The following is an 18887-nucleotide window of genomic DNA, read 5'->3' on the forward strand; positions in this document are numbered from 1 at the left end:
GAGGCATAACCTAATTTAGGGACCTCACCTCTTGCCCAGGTTTCCTGAAACATACAGATCTCAAAATAATTAATAAAAGATTCCCAATCAGGGTCATCTAGTTTACTATTTATACCTGCAATATTCCAGGATAAAACCCTTGTGACCTGGCAATTCAATAAATTCTTATTGGAGGACACTAAGGGGACCTGATTCGTAGACACATTTAATGGTCCAGTGACATCCCGGGCATTTGGCCCTACCACTAATGATTGTCCAAAATTTCCAAAGTGGGTGAACCCACACTCATGACGGTTTTTGCATCAGGAGACGCTCATGCTCCCTCTGACTAGGCCATCCTCAATCTCAGAATTTGGACCTTTGGAGCTACCCTGGGTCTCGAAGTCTGGTATTGCGGAAGAGGTTTCCTCCTTATTGATTAAGTTGGCTTCCTTCAGTCAATCTACTCCCTCAAGGGGACTAAACCTGTTTCCAGTAGCAATATTAAAATTAGGTTGGTTGTGCAACAGCTGACCTGGATATGGTAGTACCGGTTTTCTAGGAGCATAGCTCTTTCCCACTTCATAAAAATAACCTTGCTGTAAGGGCCTATAGATACCAAAAGTTGCATTGAAGCAAATAATAAGGAAATATATTACACATTAATAAAAACAAAGACAGAAAAGAGTTCTATTGAAGAATTAGCAGTTAAATGACCATAATACAGTGGGCCTCAAGTAATAAGCCAGGGAACTGATGAGTCATTGATGTAGCAGACTTTACAATCCAATGGGAGACAAGAAAGAAAAGAATGGCTAACGAAGTCTAGAAATTCTCCCAAAAGTTATTAGGGCTGGCTCGACAGAGCATGTCCACATTATGTGTTTTGAACATAGTAAAGTACATTTCTATTTTAAATATAGATTGCCTTCATCAAAATAGTTGGTTTCCGGGCTGCAGAATTCCTTAATTTCCTTCAGTTGTGCGTGCAGCATGGTATTCTCCAAAACGTTGTTCCTCCAAACTGGATACCAGTAAAGAAGTGAGACAACGTATGTCTAGGGTATATCAAGTTACGAGCACCAGTTTCTGTGGCCCAATTAAGGCCCTGATTAAGATGGGACCTATCATTCCAGAAGGGAAGTATGAGGTCCACAGAGTTACTGTGGCCCTCTCATGTTTCCTCAATATTTCAGCTTCTTAGAGAATCTGAAATGTTTCGGCGCTGAGTAAAGGGGAGAATAAGGAAGTAGTGGGTGAATCAGAGCTGTAATTACCAATTCTCTGGGTCATCCTTCATTACCCATCATATCCTCAGAATTCAAACCAGGAATCCCCTTTAAATGCTCACCCTTGTCATTAACAGCACCCCCAGTATTATTTCCTCCCCTACATCTGGTGACGGTGCTGTAAGGACTTAAACTTACTCTTCTTACTTATGTAGTCTACTGAGAAACTCTGTGCTGCTAAGCTGGTAGATTCTCCCAGCTGCTGTCCCAGTTTACCAAAGGAAGTTGGTTAGCTAGCACACAAGTGCTTGAATATGCCCAAGTTGATATCTAGTGGATTGACTTTCTTAACGCCTCCAATTGCATGCCAAACATCCTCCCAGGGACAGAAGGCTACCCAATACTCTAAAGAACTCCACTTCCTCCCTTCCAGTCCAGACCTGGAGCGGATTGGTTAATTTCTCAAGAAGGTGTTTTCAAAAAGATATTTTAGATCACCTGGTCCACTCTTCACCCTATGGCGGGCTCCCATCATCCTCAACATCCCTACTTGACACATTCATATCAATTCTTCTAAGCAGCAGTGGCCCTGATCCTTTGGTGATCAACTCCCCTTCCCACTGTGACAATGCATTGCGCCATAATTTGTCCTCAGTCCCCCATTCCAAAACATTTATTGGGGTTAATGCAGATAAATAATGTATCTGCAATGGTAGCATCCCTCACTTTTCAGCTCTGTTTTGTTAGTCTTATACATAATAGTGGCACTTAATTCGGTAAAACACACCTTCTTGAATGTGGAGGGCCAACTAAAGAAATCGACAAAGAGAAAGTTTATGATTACATCAAGACGTTATCACGTGAAAATACGTCTCCTACAGAAGGACCAGAACGCAGATAGGATGTTGCACAGTAACGCCAAGCCGTGTTGCACTTCTGGCAGCTTCCACGTTGCTCTTGGGTGCAAATCATACACTGGAATACCAGGTTATTTATTGCCGCAGGGTGTAAAATAAACACGGTAAAGACGATTTCCAAATTGCAAGGTACCTAAACCATACATTCTTGCTGTGCATGCTACCTCTTTGCCAGGCGTATGAAGGCTTCCCCCACCCCACTCTCTGATGCGTGCAGCTGGGGTGGGTATGAGGGTTCACACGCTCTGGCCTGGTTGGCTGAGGCTTAGATGCCAAGCAGCAGAATACCAGATATGTCTCTCTGCTATCTTCTCCTTCAGTTCCAATGTGCCAAGGCAGGGTACGGCTTCTCTGATAATGGTCTCTCGCGCTTAATGTGAACATGGGTGGGTGGTAAGGCACTTTACAATGGTCCTGCTGGCCTTGGGTGGCACACTAAATACACACAGTCCTGCTGCACCATTTCGACAGTAGCGTGTTTGTATTCAGCTACTAACTGGCTGCTTGGGGAGTGCAATTTGATAATCCATGGTGACCAGGATGGAAAAGGAGAGAAATTAAGCCAGTTTGAGCCTGGCACAAATCAGGGTCTACGCCTTCAGCCACCGGGCTGCCCCTCAAACGTGTTCTCACACCACTGAGCTGATGCACAGCTATGGCCAAGCTCTGCTTCCAATCACTCTACCTCTGTTCTGGTTGAAGAACTTCCCCACTTTTAATATTAAAACTTGGATGATAGAGTTGCTGCAGGCTGCCATAGTCCACCTCAAAGTGAAGCAGGCTGGGAGATATAATTTGGGGCAAATGCAAAAGTAAAACCAGGGGTACACGTAGTAGGAAGGCAGAGGGTTTGCTCATTAAAATGCAGAAAGAAGAAATTGCACAAAAAGATGGTTGATTGTATTTTACAGTGCGGGGGGGGGTACAGAGTTCAAAAAGAGACTTTCAGAGTGCACCTTCTTGTAAAGAAAGCCTTCTTAGAGCAAAGCTCCCTTCTTTTTTCCTGGTCTGATAGGAGAGCCGAGTCCACACTTTGAGGGATCCAAGCTAGATGAAATGCGGAGTCTCAATGTACGGCGCAAGTTGTATAATGTTTCCACAGCCTTAACCTAACTGCAAACACTGCAGGATCCTGTGCTCTAGCAGCTCCCCAGACAGAGGCGCGTGACCGCTTTTTGGTTTGAACAGAAAGCTCATGACTTCTGCACAATTTGTGCCCTTAACTAAGGGGACTTTGGTCCGTCTGTCTGTCTGTCTTGGACCGCAGCCCTGCTCTGGATGCTATGTGTTCAGTGTGAAGCAACTTAAATGTGCTATTAACTATTTTTTTTTCTTTACAATGAATTTATTTACTTTATGAAACCCTGTAAACAAAAAACGCTTTATAGGTATGTTTAAATATACACTTCGAAAGTTGTACTTTCGCCTGCGACCCTTCATTACAGCGGCTCGAGAGAGGATTAACATTTCGAGAGAGGATTAACATTTAGTTACTAAATGTACGGCAGCCACGCTTCAGTAATAAACACGTTCACTGGAGCTGTGGCTTTACACATTTTTTACAACCCAAATGCTGATTTTACGCGGTTACAGCAAATCCACGAAAACTCCACTGTTGTGCAATGCTAAGTCACCAAAAGCGGATTAAGTGGTAGTCGTTGCCAAAACTGTTTTAGAACACGAGGAATAGGAAGGGAAGGCAGAAGTTGAGAAAGTACAAGTTTAAGGCAGTCTCTGTAGTGGCCATTTTTGTAGTGTCTCCAGGAGGCTGGTGGTCAGACCTGGAGAGGAAAGGCTATCCAAGGGCCCCGTCAACTAACAAAACCTAATACCCCCACCTGTTCTTCAGCAAGACTTTACCAGGGATCCCCAGCTTGGATGTCTGGAGAACTGAAGAGGAGGAAAACAACAAAGGCATATTTCTTGCTCTTGATAGCCAACATGCTTTGGTGTAGGGCTGGGTATAGTTTGCGAAGTAGCGCTACGCGAAGTGCACTTCGCACTACGCGAGCTACACGTAGCACTAAGCGAACTGCGTAGTACCTTGTTCGCACTGTGCAAGATGCCGTTTTCAATGATTGCACAGTGCGGACAAGCATCTAGCACTGTGCAATCATTGAAAACGGAATATTGCACAGTGCGAGCTGTAGTTTTCTGCCGCTCGAGTAGATTTTTACTCGAGCGGCAGCTTTCTCAACGAGGACTGGTAGTTTCTCATCGTGATCCGTCGCGAGCATACGCGACCACTCGCAATGAGAAACCTGACCTCCCTGCTTTGAGAATCACAACGGGAGGTTTATTTTCCACGCTCGCGATTGGCAACTTGATGTTGCTGATCGCGAACGAGGAAAAAGTCTTGCCGGGATGTCATTTTGCTTGCTCGCGGTGGCCAACTTGACGTTGAGGACTGCGTGCAAGCAAAAATTTACCGCTACGCTACGTGTGTTGGCATTGTGCTACGTGCAGTTCGCGTAGTGCGAAGTAGCGCAAACTTCACAAACTACGCAAGCGTAGCTTAGTGCTTTGCCAAGGGTTAATTTGGTGTATTTAAGTCGAATTAGTAGGGAGTCAATGGAGATCTGCAAAACCTGGTGTTATATGTGCAGATGGTTTGAGACATACATTAGACTTTGTGCACTTGGCACATCTCCATGTCAGTTTGCCAGACACCATGGGGTTCACTATATAAAAGGAAAGCAAAGCAGAGTCTGCCCGAATCCTACTTTGGGGCAAAATACAATCTAGGGAGAGAATATTTGCACTACCACATGCCCAAGGAACTACTCAAATGCGTGACACACAGCACACATTTTACGCATGGCATGTGCTCATTAGAATGAGGCGCAGCCTTCACTATGAGCTTATTCACAAAACATGGGTGAAATATGTATATATCTGATTATACAGAGGGACCCACACTACTTAACATACAAAATATGTGCAAGACCACTCTAAGGTAGTTTTGCATTTAGAGTGATGGCAAAGGCTGGGACCTGAGGGGTTGAGTAGCCTTTAGGGCTTCATGGTACGAAAAATATTTTGCAAAGACTTTTCATATAAGGTGTTTGAATATTAGCAATAGCTCATTACTAGCCCAGGGTACCTTCCATGTGCCTACAGGTAGCCGAGCAGACTCCTTGCATTTCCAATTTGTGAGAAAGTACACAAGTTGAAGCCTTTGTGGGGTGAGACTCACCTCACAGCACTATTTTGCTGACCAATGAGAGCAGTATCACAGAGCTCGATACATGATTTACAGAGTGTCAATCACAATACTTGATAATATATATTTTAGTAAAACACCAATATGAATCATTTCTATGAATAGAGGCAGGAAGTTGTCTGAAATGCAACACGATCCAAGTTGGTGTGGAGTGTGGTTGAGAGTGTGCAGACTATGGCTGTTGTTATACAGAGAGTAGCTAGAGGTGAGTAGAAGCTGGGTGATCTTGGGCACAGAATCTTTGTTTGCATAGCGGTTGGCACAGATAGAGGTGTGCCGAGAGTGGCTTATAATGTGCAGAAATGTCGTTATTTATGGTCAGCATAGCTAAAAAAAGGACACAAATTGGTGGTAGAGATTAAGGTTCATTTTGGGTACCATGCTAACACCAGCCTTACTACTGAAATGCAGGATTCCATATATGCAAACATATGGGGGCCCAGCGACCGGATGTATAAAATAGATTACATTATAACATAGGTTTAGCTGTATTCAGGCAGCACCTCTGCGATTCTAAGACATTTTGTCCACCACAAAACATCCATGAAAACACCTTCTGCAAAAAAGGGTACTATCACTTAAGCAAGTACTCACAAGTTGAATAATATCTCTTTACACCTGTATTCCTGTTGCAGTATATGTCATTTTACCCAAGAAAAAAACTGCCAGATAATCCCTTACCATGCACGTCAAATTTCATGATGTTACAACAGGTCTCATAAAACAGGGGGTACGATGTTATTCTTTAGGCAAATTGGTCTCCTCACTTTTCGGTTGTAAGGCGTGCACCCATTCATCTTTAGAGCTCTCAGTTATACGGCGAATAGCAAAGTCAACTCTGAAACAAAGTACATTCGGTTTTTCCTTGATTAGGGTATGGTAAAACCAGTACTGCTGGGCTGGGTGATAATGATGCCAGTAGTACTGCTGGGCTGGGTGATAATGATGCCAGTAGTACTGCTGGGCTGGGTGATAATGATGCCAGTAGTACTGCTGGGCTGGGTGATAATAATGCCAGTAGTACTGCTGGGCTGGGTGATAATAATGCCAATAGTACCGCCTAGCTAGGTGATATATTATCAGTAGTACTTCTGAGGCGGGTGATGATATCAATAGTACTGATTTTTTTTTTTTCTGTAAATATCTTTATATTGCAGCAAAATAGGTTGTACAAGCAGATCATATATACCATTCCAACCGTCGTCCGTTATAAATATGAATCTCCATTGCATGTGTCACACAGCCATTTAGCTCACACCCCGGAGGTCGAGCGGCGCAATAACGGAGAAAGTCATGAGCTGGAAAAAGACAGTATGGCTCAGCTACAACCAGTTGTCCGGAAGATGGCAGGGCTGCTTTTCAAACCTCTCATCCCCCCCATTTCCGTAATTCCTTAACAAACCAGCTAGTCCCTCCCCTACCTCCCTGAACAACATCCCCCCTCCCGCCCATCTCTCCCAACCCCCTCTCCTAGTCCTACCCCCCCCCCCGCCCCTCTTCCTGCCCCCCACCCCCTCAGGCGTGCCAGAGTACCACCAGTGCGAGCTTGCATCCATCCCGACTAAACCAGACCCGAAACAGACCATCAGGAGTAATCAACAAAAACTGCCAGTCATCACGTAGGAAGTAGGGAAACAAGGGAGGGAGGCTAGGCCAACACCACCCCAGGCGGCGGCGCTGCCGGAGCAGAGTTATGCGCGGGGGTGTCTTCATCATCCAGGTCCAAAAGTGTGAGGTCTAAGACCAACTTCTCCCATGCCCTGGCCCTCTTCAGAGCAGTGTCAGTGCCTGCCCGAAGCGCAGCCCGCAAACGGAGCTCCCCCTCACACCGGGCCCATTTTTTAACCTCAGCTTTCCATCTCTCTACAGTGGGGCCCCTACTCGCCTTCCATTGGGATGTTATGGCACGTTTCGCTAAAAGTAGACCCAGGTCCAGAAACTTGCTAGTAATTTTGTTCTTTGATGTGTGTGGGAACCAATGTAGGATGCAGTGCGCCATGGTGAATTGCAAGTCCCTCTCCGTAACCTCCCTTAGGCTATCCACTACCTCCTGCCAGAAGGAACTTAACTCTGGACAGGACCAGAACATATGCTGGAAATCAGCCAAGTCCGCCGGGCACCGCGGGCAGGCCGCCGGATGGGTCGGGAAATATTTATGCAGTTTGTCAGGGGTCAGGTAGGCCCTATGCAGGATATAAAAGTGCACCAGCTGAAACCTAGCGTTGCGCGTCCCGTTCCGGGCCCGTTCCACTATGCTAGACCACGCCTCCTCAGGGATCTCCGTCATCAGGTCAGCCTCCCATTTTGCCTTCAGAGACAGCAGTGGGGTGATAGCCTCCGAGACCATGCGCCTATACAGGCACGTAACAGCCTTGACCGTCCCCGCCATCATCACTACGTATTGGCATCCCAAAGACAGTGGCGGTTCCGTCATGCCCGTTTTCCAGTGCTTGCGGATTGCCGTTGTCAGTGCCGCATGAAGAAGGAAGTCCCCCCCCCGCCAATTCAAAGCGGTCTCTCAAGAGGTCAAAAGGCAGCAGCACTCCATTCTCATAAAGGTCTCCCATGGACGTCAGCCCCTGCAGTTCCCAGCTTTCCAATCGGTGCCATGAGCCCCCATGCGGGAGTGCCCTGCACAGCTTGAGCGGGATCTCAGGTGCGTACGAGACTGCGATACGGCCCCTCCGGAGATATCTATTCCAACATTTCCGGGCCGTCGCAAATTCCTGGGTGAGGTGGAAATCTCCCATCGGGAGTCCCAGAACAATCCGGGATAACACCTGAACCGGTCCCGCCGGCTCCCCTGATCCGTCCTCCCCTCTCCTGGCTCTCGCGACCCATTGTGTCAGCCATTGCAGCTGAGCCGCCAGGTAGTTTAGCTCGTAGTCTGGCACCGCTAGTCCTCCTTCTGCTCTAGGACGGAGAAGTGTAATGTGCGCCACCCTGCGCCTGCCTGCCCCCCACAGAAAGCCAATCACCATCTACCTCAGTCGCCGGAAGTAGCTCACCGGGATCCAGATCGGGAGGGTCCTGAAAAAATAGAGCAGTCGCGGCAGGGTCACCATCTTAAGGAGCGCCACCCTCCCCATTAGTGACAATGGGAGCGTGCTCCAGAAGTCAAAGTTCACCTTAGTGAGCCTGATCGCCGACCCAATATTGCCCTCAAGGATGTCTGCCTTATCATGGAAGATCGAGGTACCTAGGTAGCGAAGACTCCTCTCCTCCCACGTCACCCCGTCCGTGGACTGCGGACACATTCTACGTGGGTGGGCCGGGAACAGGTAGGACTTCGTCCAGTTCACCCGGAGGCCGGACACCCTGCTCAATGATTGTAGGAGGGACTTAGCCCCTCGCAGAGAGGCAGCCGAGTCCGCCAAGAACATCAGCAGGTCATCAGCATACAATGCGATGTGGTCTACCTGTCCATAGACATCCAACCCCTGATATGCCTGTCCCAGCCGGGCTCGCGTCGCGAGGGGTTCGACCGCTATAGCAAACAACAGGGGGGAGAGAGGGCACCCCTGTCGGGTGCCCCTACCCACCGCACACATCTCAGAGATAACTCTTCCAGTCCGGACCCTCGCCGTTGCGTTCCGGTAGAGCAGTGTCGTCCAATCCACAAAGCCCTCGCCTAGTCCCATTATGCGCATGACATGGAAAAGGTAAGGCCATTCCAGGCTGTCAAAGGCCTTCTCCATGTCAACTGCGAACACCACCGCCTAATCCCCGTCATAGGTGTCAGCCTCCAAGACATGCAGGAGCCGTCGTATATTAAGCGCTGTGTTGCGGGTCGGGATAAAGCCGGATTGGTCCACGTGGATCAACGTGGACATATGGGGGAGCAAGCTTACTCAAAATCTTATAGTCTAGATTGAGCATGGACAATGGACGATATGCCGCCCTGTCCCATGGCTGCTTGCCCGGTTTTAATAATGGGACGATAAGCGCTTCGCCCGTGGTCACCGGAAGGCTGCCCATTCGTTTCGCCTCATTGTAAAGCCACGTCAGTCGGGGCGCCATGAGGTCGACGTAGGTGAGATGAATTCCGTGGGGAGCCCGTCAGAGCCCGGCGTCTTGTTCCTCGCCATACTCTTGATGGCGACTCTCACCTCCCTCTCCTCAATTTTGCTCCCGAGCAGCTTTGCGTCTTCCTCCACCAGCTCCGGCAAATCTAGACCCTCCAGGAATCCCTGGAATTCGTCCACTGACGGTAGGACCCGGCTACGGTAAAGCTCCGTGTAGTAGTCGTAGAATATCTCATTAATCCCCTGCTGGTCAAATCGCGCCACTCCCGAGTGATCTCTGAGCTCAAGGATGACCGAGCTCCGACGAGCCGGGTTGGCCAGCCAGGCCAAAAGAGCTCCCGTTTTATCACGCTCCGAGTGCGCGCGTGAGAGGTAGGCCTTGTAGTCAAAGCACCGGAGACGCTCCACCGTCGCCGCCACCAGTTCCTGCGCCTCAAGTAGGGCCTCGTGAGTGTCCGGCCGCTCAGGCCTTGCTCTCTCCAGCACCCGTAGTTTCTCGTCCTCCCGTGTAACGTCTTCTAGCAAGGTCTTCCTAACTCCCGACGCGGTCGCAATGCATTGTCCCCGCACTACCGATTTGAAGGCGTCCCATTCAATCGCGGCTGAACCCGCGGTGCCCGCATTGACCTGAAAGTACGCCTCGATGTTCGAGGCTATTGTGGATCGGAAGAGCTGATCATCTAGCGCCTCTGGGCGCAGCTTCCAGGCAGGGATTTGTGGGCGACGCTGCGACCATCGCAGTTGAACAAGTAGCGGGTTATGATCGGAGACCGCGCGCGTAAGATACTCACTGTGGCACACCTCTGCGTGCACGTCCTGGGAGCACAGGAAGGCATCTATGCGGACGTGTAAGTCATGGAGGGCGGAAAAAAAGGAGTAGTCCCTATCTGACGGATGGTTAGCTCTCCACGAGTCAACCAGATCCCATTGGCATTGCCAGGCAGAACGCGCAAGCGCCAGTTTGCCAGCCGGTGCATTCGGTAGAGGGGGGTGCGATCTGTCCAGTGCAGTGTCAGTCACGCTATTAAAGTCCCCTCCAAGGAGCAAGGGTTCCACTAAGAACGGGGCCAGCTTGTTGGACAGCAAGGAGAGAAAGGCAGGTGGTTCTACATTCGGGGCATACAGACAACCCAATGTCAGGTCCCTCCCATCCAGTTTGCCTCGCACCATAACATACCTCCCCTCTGGGTCTAATAGTTGCTGTGTGCATTGGAACGGTACCCCCACCCTTATCCAAATGGCCACCCCCCTAGCATATGCGGAGTAACCGGTGTGATAGACCTGCCCCCTCCATCTCCGTTGCAGCGCCTTCCCCACCTTAGCTAATATGTGTGTTTCCTGGAGGAAGGCGAAATGAATGCCTCGTCTAACTAGATAGGAGTGAATCTTGTGACGCCTATGCATGGTATGCATCCCTCTTACATTCCACGTGAGACATTTGTAGCCTAAGTCGGGTCCCATTGCAGATCCCATCGTGCTTCATCCACTCTCTCAGCGACCCCCCCGACACGCCCAGGTCCCCCCCCCAGCGCCCCCCCAACCTGACCAAATAAACTCCCCCAACTCCCACTCCCCAGGACAGACAACCAACGTGGAATCCCCATCCAAACTCTAGCAAATTAAGTGTATCTCAACAAAAGAGGGTTAGGGTGGCCAGGACGCCGACCCAAACAGGCCCGAAGCCCCCCGCCCCCACCTCTCCCCCCTGGAACATTCAGGAGGACCCCCACGGCTCAGCCCCCCCCCATAGAGCAGTGACAAGTCCCAGGAGGCATCCATATCTCGCCGCACAGTGTCCGGAGGCAGCCTCAACCCACAGCCCAGTACCTCACAAACGTGTCCAGTGGCCACCAAACCACTTCAGCCAAGGATTCCGTCCGCTGTTTGGGGAGTCACCACTGGTAGGTCCGTCTCCGAAAGATCGTGCACACTACTGGAGCCAGGACTGAGAGCACTGTTCTTCGACTGTTCCGATGCACTACTGGCAGGGCTGGCGTCCCCCTGGTTGATGGCCACCACTGCCAGCACCGCCTTAGCTCTTTCCTGCTGCCATCCCGACGGGGAGCCAGACCTCCGCGTCGGCGTCGTTTCAGCAGAGCGCCTTCCAGGCGAGGTCGCCGGGGGGATATCTGCGCCGGACTCCCCCCTAGCATCCAGCCAGCTCCAAGCCTCCTGCGGCGTGAGAAAGAAGTCAGTGTGTCCTCCAGCGATGACCCTCAGCCGGGCCGGGAACAACATGGCATAGGGCAGCTGCAACGACCTCAATTTCCGCTTGAACGCCATGAAAGAGGCCCGTTGTCTTTGTACGTCTCTGGTGAAGTCCGGGAAAACCATGACCTTGCTGTTGTCAATTCGCAAGTCCGGCAGGTCCCTGGCCCTCTGGAGAATGTGGTCGCAATCCCGGAAGTGCAGGAGGCGCATCACCATCGGTCGCGGCGGATCTCCTGGTTTGGGCGGGCGCGCTGGGACTCTGTGGGCGCGCTCCAGGGCAAAAAACGGGGAAAGCCCCTCCGGGGCCACCTCAGTCCGCAACCAACCCTCCAAGTAGGAGACCGCATCCTGGCCCTCTGCTTTTTCCAGGACACCCACGAGGCGGAGGTTGTTACATCTAGAGCGCCCTTCGCTGTCCTCGGCCCTGAGCTCCAGCACCCGAACTTTCTGCGCCACCTCCACCAGAGATGCTCTCAGAGTAGCCACATCCCCAGGTAGGTCCTTCAGGGTTACCGCTGAGGTCGTCACTCGCTCCTTCAGCTTCCTGTGGTCGTCCTTCAAGAGGGACAGGTCCGACCCGATGGTGTCTATCCGTTTTTCAAGAGCTTCCCGCGACGCTACTATCGCCTGCATAATATCACCCAAGGACAGATCTCGTGGGTGGGTCGAGCTCCCCGGGCCAGGCGCCGGCAAATCTTCCTCCATGGGGTGCCCCGGGTCATCCAGTTTCAGTGCTTCAAAGCCCTTCTTTCTGCCTCCTCTCACCATTCTGCCGAGTGGCAAGACTTGTGTGCCTCTCCTGTGATCCCCAGGGACTCAAAGCACCGTCGGTCGCTATCCTGGCCCCGCTGTAGGCGCTCAGCACCCCCTCGCCTCCGCGCCCCTCACCAGGCGGGGCACCAGGCAGCCAGCAAACTCAGGGAACGGGCGTCGCTCCCCCAGGAAGAGGGGGGCACCAGGGTCTCTGCTCCAGACGTAGGGCGAGCCCCCCCTCTCCGGGGAGTCGCAGTTTATTCGGTGCCTCCGAGTACTAGTCCCAGGTCAGCCTCTAGCACGCGGGCGCCCAGTAGTCCGCCGCCCCTGGCCAGGCAGTGTTCCCTCACCTCAATCAGCCCGGGAGCCTCTCCGAGGTGAACGGCAAGCCCTGCCGTCTCCGTGTGTCCCACCGCCGAAGTCAGCTCACCGCCGGCCTGTAGAGGAATCAGGCGTCGCTCTCCCCAGGGTGAGGGGCACCGGGGCCTTCGCCTCAGCAGCAGGGCAGACCCACCTCGCAACGATGACCCGGGGTCTCCGTAGCCGTTAGAGCCAGGGCAGCCTCCGTCACACGGGCGGCGCCATCTTGGGGTCAGGCAGCTCGATATTTCGTCGCCCTCCGGTCGCTCCAACACCACGATGCCAGGTGGTGCCCCCTACCTCTCTCAGCGCTGGGGGATCTCCGCCGCAATGTGGGCTATTTCTTCAGCCCTCCTGCGCTCCCCGCCTCCGTTAGCTCCTCTCCGTCAGGCAGAGCAGGCAGGGACACCAGCCGCCATTTCGGGCGCTCGCCACTCCGGTCGCTCCGCTTCGTGTAGAGAGTTCGTTTCAGGCAGCCACAGGGCTTCTAGGGCCGCCAAGTTCATCCCCTGGGCTCCCTAGACCCTCCTATGTGCGCATGGAGGTCCGGGGTTCGAGCCGGGGGTCAGGATATGGGTCGGAGAGAGGCGGGCATGGAGGAGCTCCGGAGTCCCGCTTCCACCTACATCGGCGCTTAAGCCACGCCCCCGATATCAATAGTATTGATGAGCTAAGTTGTAATAATGCCAGTAGTACTGCTGAGCTAGGTTAAAATATGTCAGTAGTACTCCTGAGCTAGGTTATAATAATACCATTAGTACTGCTGACCATCGTAATAATAATACCAGTAGTACTGCTGAGCAATAATATCAGTTTTAAGAGATAGTTCTATTTGTTGCATGCGTTCTATTAATGAGTACAATTTCATACTAATCAAACATAGTAACATTATTAAGATTGTGTGTTTTTAAAAAGAACAGCTTATGACTTCCTCCCTTAGGGATTTAGCTTGGTGACGAGGTTGGATAAATCACAACCATGGAATCCAGTTTCTAGTTTTGAATCCCAGGTTCCCACTTTACTACCATTGTTATTCCTTTAATAGGTATCTTTAGCCCTGGAGGAGTAGAGGGTCAGAGCTTGTGGCATCCACGTTCTCACAACCAATCAGGTAGGTTAATACATATTCTGTTAGTGGTGGGAAAGTGTCATGATCCTGGAATGGGAATGGCTAGGTGGGGTTGTCATTTGCTCATTGACTGAAGAACCCTCCACCACCAGAGCCCACTTCCACACTTGTATGCTGAACAAAGCATGGTGGCTGGCTAATCTCGGCCCACCACGGCCCCAACAGACCGTGCCTGAAACCTCTACATCATCCCGGACAGCAAGCTTTCAGTGGAAGAACAGGGCAACAAAGTCTAATCTGCCTGCTTCTACAACCTGTGCATGCTACGCAAGATCTTTAGGTGGCTCCCTGTTAACTTTATACACAAAGTTAGGAATCCCGAATGGGAACGCTAGGAGGGTAGAGAGGTCCACAGTGAAGAGGATGGAAGGGATACGCCCTCTGTCGTAGACTCAAAAACAAAATAGTATCCGCTCTGGAACCAGGATGGCTCCTGTAGAAGAGGTAAAGGACTGGGGGATGGTCAGTACACCAGGTGGCAACACACCCACTATTGTGGGTGGAAAGGGAAAGAGACCTTTTACCTTATATAACCCTAACTCACTCTAGTAGTGACATGCTTCATCATCGGGTTCACCCCAACTCCTAAATGGCGGGATGGGCTCAATCATATTTCATGGAGCACTTATGAAAACTGGGTGTATGGGGGCGTAACTTTAAAGATACAATTACTCTCTCACTACAAAAGTATCATTTATTCGTAGGGTGGGAGGGAAGATTAAAAAATAGTATGTAGGGCTAATAGGATGTGATGGTCTATTCTAACTGCACCCTCACTTCTTCTGCAGCCTGTATGAGCCACTCAACATATAAGTGTTTCACAGGTGGGTCACCTCCTGCAGCCTCTATCGGTCCCAGCCGCTCCCAGGAACCCTGCGCCCTGTTTGGATAAAGCCTCCATTGCGTTACACCCAGATAGGCTCTCTGTACCATTTGGAAACCCCAAGCGGGCCTGCTTGTCATCCAAGGTCCTCCTTATGCCTGCAGTGAATTAAACTTTCTCCCGCTGAGAGGGGCTGCCTACTATGGCACGGTTGTTGCTTTGTAGTAACTCTTTTAAGTAAGTTAGGGAAAGGTGCACTATTGCTGCACGTGCTGTAACTGTCCAAATGGAAGCGAGAGCTTACACTGCTCATGTACGTCTTACATACCGCTGGTGTGTGGTCCCTACGCACAAGCCAACATGAATAGCTCTTTCAATATTTTTAGCTATCAAAACTCAGACCATTGCAGGAGTTCTAGTGGCCTTGGTTCGCTCCCCGCGAGTAGCGGTCTGAGCATCCTTTCCACATTTGTTACAGAGTTGTGAGGAAGGGCAAATGCCACTGGTGCTTACAATAAATTATTACAAACAACCACTGGCGTCATATTCTTTTTATTTTACAAAAAAATGATTGGGAGGTGGGGGGGTTAAACAAGTATTTCATTACTCTGTTTAATGAAAATGTGCTATAGCTGCACTTGTATGACTAATAACCATGACTTTGTTTGTATCTTTAAAACAAATGATTATTATTACAACTCTCAACATCATATGTAAAGAAACGTTACAGCACTAAACTCACACACGGGGAAAAAGTGACCAGCGCTTACCTCTGAAGCCATGTTGATGTTAAAATCACAGATGACGAAGAACCTGATGGAAAAAAATGTGTTTCCTGGAAGAAAAGACAGAATCGATGACGTACAACACACACGTTTCAAACGCATCAAACGTATGTGTTCGCTTAAATATCTGGAAAAAGCACATGCAAACTACTCTGTCTGACAGCCCTGCTCCTGCCACTCACCTGCTCGCGACCCGGCTATCACCCTCACCTTCTGCGACCAAACGTGCAACAGCGCAACAGCCTTAAAATTGTGTACCACAACGTCACAGGCTATTCATCGAATGGCTGCTTGTGTCTCCTTTTTTCTTCCGCTCCCCAAACCAATCGAAAGCTAGTGGGCGTGACCTTTGGGTGGTTTCCCAGGGAAATACTTTTAAGGTGGAAAGGGTAGGGCTGCGCAGAGCTGGCTTCTACAGACGGAGTTTTCGACGAGTTATATACAGTCTGTTCGCGTTACAAGTTTGTTGCCACTGTTTGGCCAAACGTACAGTGTCTCAAAATGCCTTCTAACCGTGAATTATATTTTTTGACACAGCTTGCCTTCGAGACAGTTTTTATACCTTTCATTACCTCAAACGTTGCATGCAAGTACACATACACTCAGACTCCCAAATCTTGCAAAACTCCTCTACAGCCTGTCTTTACAAGTTTAATTGAAACAGGCCCGAACTGTAGCACCTGTGAACCTCTTTTACCTAGCTGATTAACTAATTACACCCATTTTTGGGTTTCGCCTGCCGAAAGGCTGCGCTCTGCGCAGCTTTTCAGCGCAGGTGAAATCCTATGTCTACACTAAGCACTTCGGGAACGTCCCCCGGCTCTCATTGGCTAGCTCCATAAATGGAGGCTAGCCATTGGGTGCCGGATCTGTCCGTCACGGCCGGACCAGATTCGGGGGCGTTCCCGACATTTTTTCCCTGGGCGGAGTTTCTCGTGTCCTCTCCCGCCCCCCTCCCGCCATTCGTGTCCTCTCCCGCCCCCCTCCCGCTGCTTCGGTCTGGTTGTGGGAGTCGGGGACAGAGACGCTGATCGCTGCGAGCGGGAAGTGCAGGGAGAAACTCACGCAGCCTGCGTGAAGAAGGAGGAGACCCGAAGAAAGCCGAGGGGCAACAACATCCGTGGGATTCAAAGTGCGTCAGTATACTGGTTACTAGGAGGAACGGGCCGGGCCACAGCCTCGAACTTTCTTGGAGGTTGTAGCCGACAGATGCACATAATTCTCAGCGAGGTTACGCACGCGAGGCCGGGGCTTGAGGTGAGGCCTACCAAGGAGCCTCGTTTGGTGAGTGTCGACGGCAGACTTTATTGATGTGTTCGGGGCGGTAGTCAGGGGCAGCGGGCATCAATGAGTAGAGCGAGGGTGCGACTCACTTAAGTAGTTACAGAGGCAGCGGGTATTATATTCTTTGCCAGTCCACAGTCTAGTCCAGAGCACTGGCTCGAGACTGTTAGACTGCATCAGCAGCGTGCAAGGACAGCCTGTGTTGTGTTGGCGCTAGGTTGCCGGCGAATGTGAGCAGGTTGCAGGGTGTGAGGTGGTGGATTCTGAGTCAGGCAGCTGCCAGTGAGTCACCGCCCCTCCGCCGGTCATGCTCAGACATGTCTGCAGCGCTCCCGCTGGGTCTAGCCCCGACTTGTCCCGCGCTCTGTACTTAAAGCTGCGGCGCCTCACCCTCGCAGCACTCTAAACACTGCAGCACTTTATCCACTGCTCTCTTATTTATTTTAGGTAAAGCTGGGGATCCCCGTTTGTCTTCAGCCACAGCCTGCTGCAGGTGCCATGGCAGCGAGAGAGAACATGTCGCTGGCGCTCGCTGACTGCGCTCTCCGCTGCTCAGCCTCTGACCAGCAGCTGCTCTGCGCTGACTCCATCTTTTCCCATTGTGTTTTATGGTTGAAACCAACAATTTATTTTATTTTATTGTAGGCAACCGTACAATACCAAAATGTCTTCAGCCGCAGGCTCCTTAAGCACTTCTATGCTGGCTTCTGAGCACGAGGCGCTGGTAAGGTCCTGTTTTGAAACGTTTGTTTTTAAATGCATTACGTTTGTGTGATATTTGATTTGTTGTCAGATGGATCTTCAATTTTATAATAGTTAATTTACTTTGACATCTGCAAATCTCGCATTGTCTGGTTGTCCATGTTTTCATGTATTTCTCTCTGGTCCTGTTGCCTAATTCACTGTGCTTTGGGCCAGTCTCATAGACCTCTGGGAATAGAATTGGGGATAGCTAGCGTTGGTAGCTTGTGTGGGTTTTATTGGTTTGCTAACCTCTGTAAATCTCTGTGCAGGTTAAACCCAAACCCCTGCTCTTGAAGTTACTAAAGTTTGCAGGTGCTCAAAATGACACCTTTACAATGAAGGAGGTAGGTTGTCCTTGCTTTTAATCATGGCGCACTCAATGTACATTGATGACACCTGTTACTTTATTGTGCGCTCGCCACTGTACTTGGCTTTCTCTCAAGCGTTGACGCGTTGCGCTTGTATTTCAGGTTATATACTATCTTGGTCAGTACATTATGGCCAAACAGCTGTACGATGAGAGACAGCAACATATTGTCCACTGCTCTAATGATCTGCTCGGAGAACTTTTTGGAGTACAGAACTTTTCTGTAAAGGAACCTAGGTAAATGACATACGGGGCGGGGACATTTGTGATTACGTGCAAGTCTAGCTTCCTTCTGTACTGAAAGTCTGTCCTCTTCTTTTGTGGTGTTTTTCTGCTGAGAATGTTAATGTTATTAAGGATGCAGTTTTTAGCAATTAGCTTGTCTTACAGTGCTGTCTATAGCAATGCATATTACCTCTTAGACGTATGGTACACAGTGATTTGCCGCATTCAGGTTAGTGGCATTTACCGTTCTTCTGTTCATTCGGGCTGTGAAATGTTTATATATATCCTCTCCCGCCCCCCTCCCGCCGTTCGTGTCCTCTCCCGCCCCCCTCCCGCCGTTCGTGTCCTCTCCCGCCCCCCTCCCGCCGTTCGTGTCCTCTCCCGCCCCCTGTGTCCTCGTAGGTGCTTGTTCTCGGTATGTGACCGCATCGCCTGACTTTACCGAACTGGGTCATGTGACCTTCCGGAATTAAAAACCTTTATCTCGCCCAAAACTCGGGACCCGCAGTTGCAGCCAAGTTACTTCCTCGGCACCTATTCAGCGTCCTTCAGGTCAGACTCTCTCTGCGGGTACCGCACTGCACCCCCATGGCCCTGCACTGCCTCCTGCCGCTGCTGCTCCTCTTGGTGCCGGGGCTCTCCCTGCCCGACACACCGGCTAACTGCAGCTTCCAGGACCTCCAGGGCTCCTGGCTCTTCAGCGTGTATAAGGGGGCGGGGGTGACCCCAGACCGAGGCATCGACTGCTCCAGTCTAGGTGAGTGAGTAGGGGCAGGGGCAGAAGTTAGTCCGTAAGATGGAGGAAATGTAAACTTCAGGTTTCCCATCAATTT

At 50.6% G+C, this 18887-nt stretch overlaps 2 protein-coding genes across 2 annotated transcripts in view; one reads left to right on the forward strand and one right to left on the reverse strand.

Annotated features, from left to right (window-relative positions):
- The window catches only part of ASL (argininosuccinate lyase), a 193822-nt gene extending 178094 nt beyond the window's left edge, over positions 1-15728 (reverse strand). The window contains exons 1-2 of the mRNA XM_078679465.1: positions 15617-15728; positions 15420-15484 (exon numbers count right to left, since the gene is read on the reverse strand). Coding sequence (XP_078535591.1) covers positions 15420-15431 — 12 coding nt within the window. The 5' untranslated portion in view covers positions 15432-15484; positions 15617-15728. The remainder of the gene's footprint in view (positions 1-15419; positions 15485-15616) is intronic.
- An 838-nt stretch (positions 15729-16566) lies between these two features.
- Positions 16567-18070, forward strand: LOC144822746 (E3 ubiquitin-protein ligase Mdm2-like). The gene is made up of 4 exons (XM_078680601.1): positions 16567-16691; positions 17364-17442; positions 17732-17806; positions 17933-18070. Exons 2-4 carry the CDS (start codon positions 17383-17385, stop codon positions 18068-18070), a joined length of 273 nt encoding a protein of 90 aa, XP_078536727.1. The 5' UTR covers positions 16567-16691; positions 17364-17382.
- Positions 18071-18887: the final 817 nt, after the last annotated feature.

The sequence above is a fragment of the Lissotriton helveticus genome, chromosome 3_1 (genome assembly GCF_964261635.1).
Source record: "Lissotriton helveticus chromosome 3_1, aLisHel1.1, whole genome shotgun sequence".
Taxonomy (NCBI): domain Eukaryota; kingdom Metazoa; phylum Chordata; class Amphibia; order Caudata; family Salamandridae; genus Lissotriton; species Lissotriton helveticus.

Excerpts from the sequence above, each read along its gene's own strand:
- LOC144822746 (XM_078680601.1), top strand. The coding sequence starts at position 17,383 with ATGTCTTCAGCCGCAGGCTCCTTAAGCACTTCTATGCTGGCTTCTGAG. Across the intron at positions 17,443-17,731 it reads CTTCTGAGCACGAGGCGCTG|GTTAAACCCAAACCCCTGCT; the intron begins GTAAGGTCCTGT and ends ATCTCTGTGCAG. Across the intron at positions 17,807-17,932 it reads ACACCTTTACAATGAAGGAG|GTTATATACTATCTTGGTCA; the intron begins GTAGGTTGTCCT and ends CTTGTATTTCAG.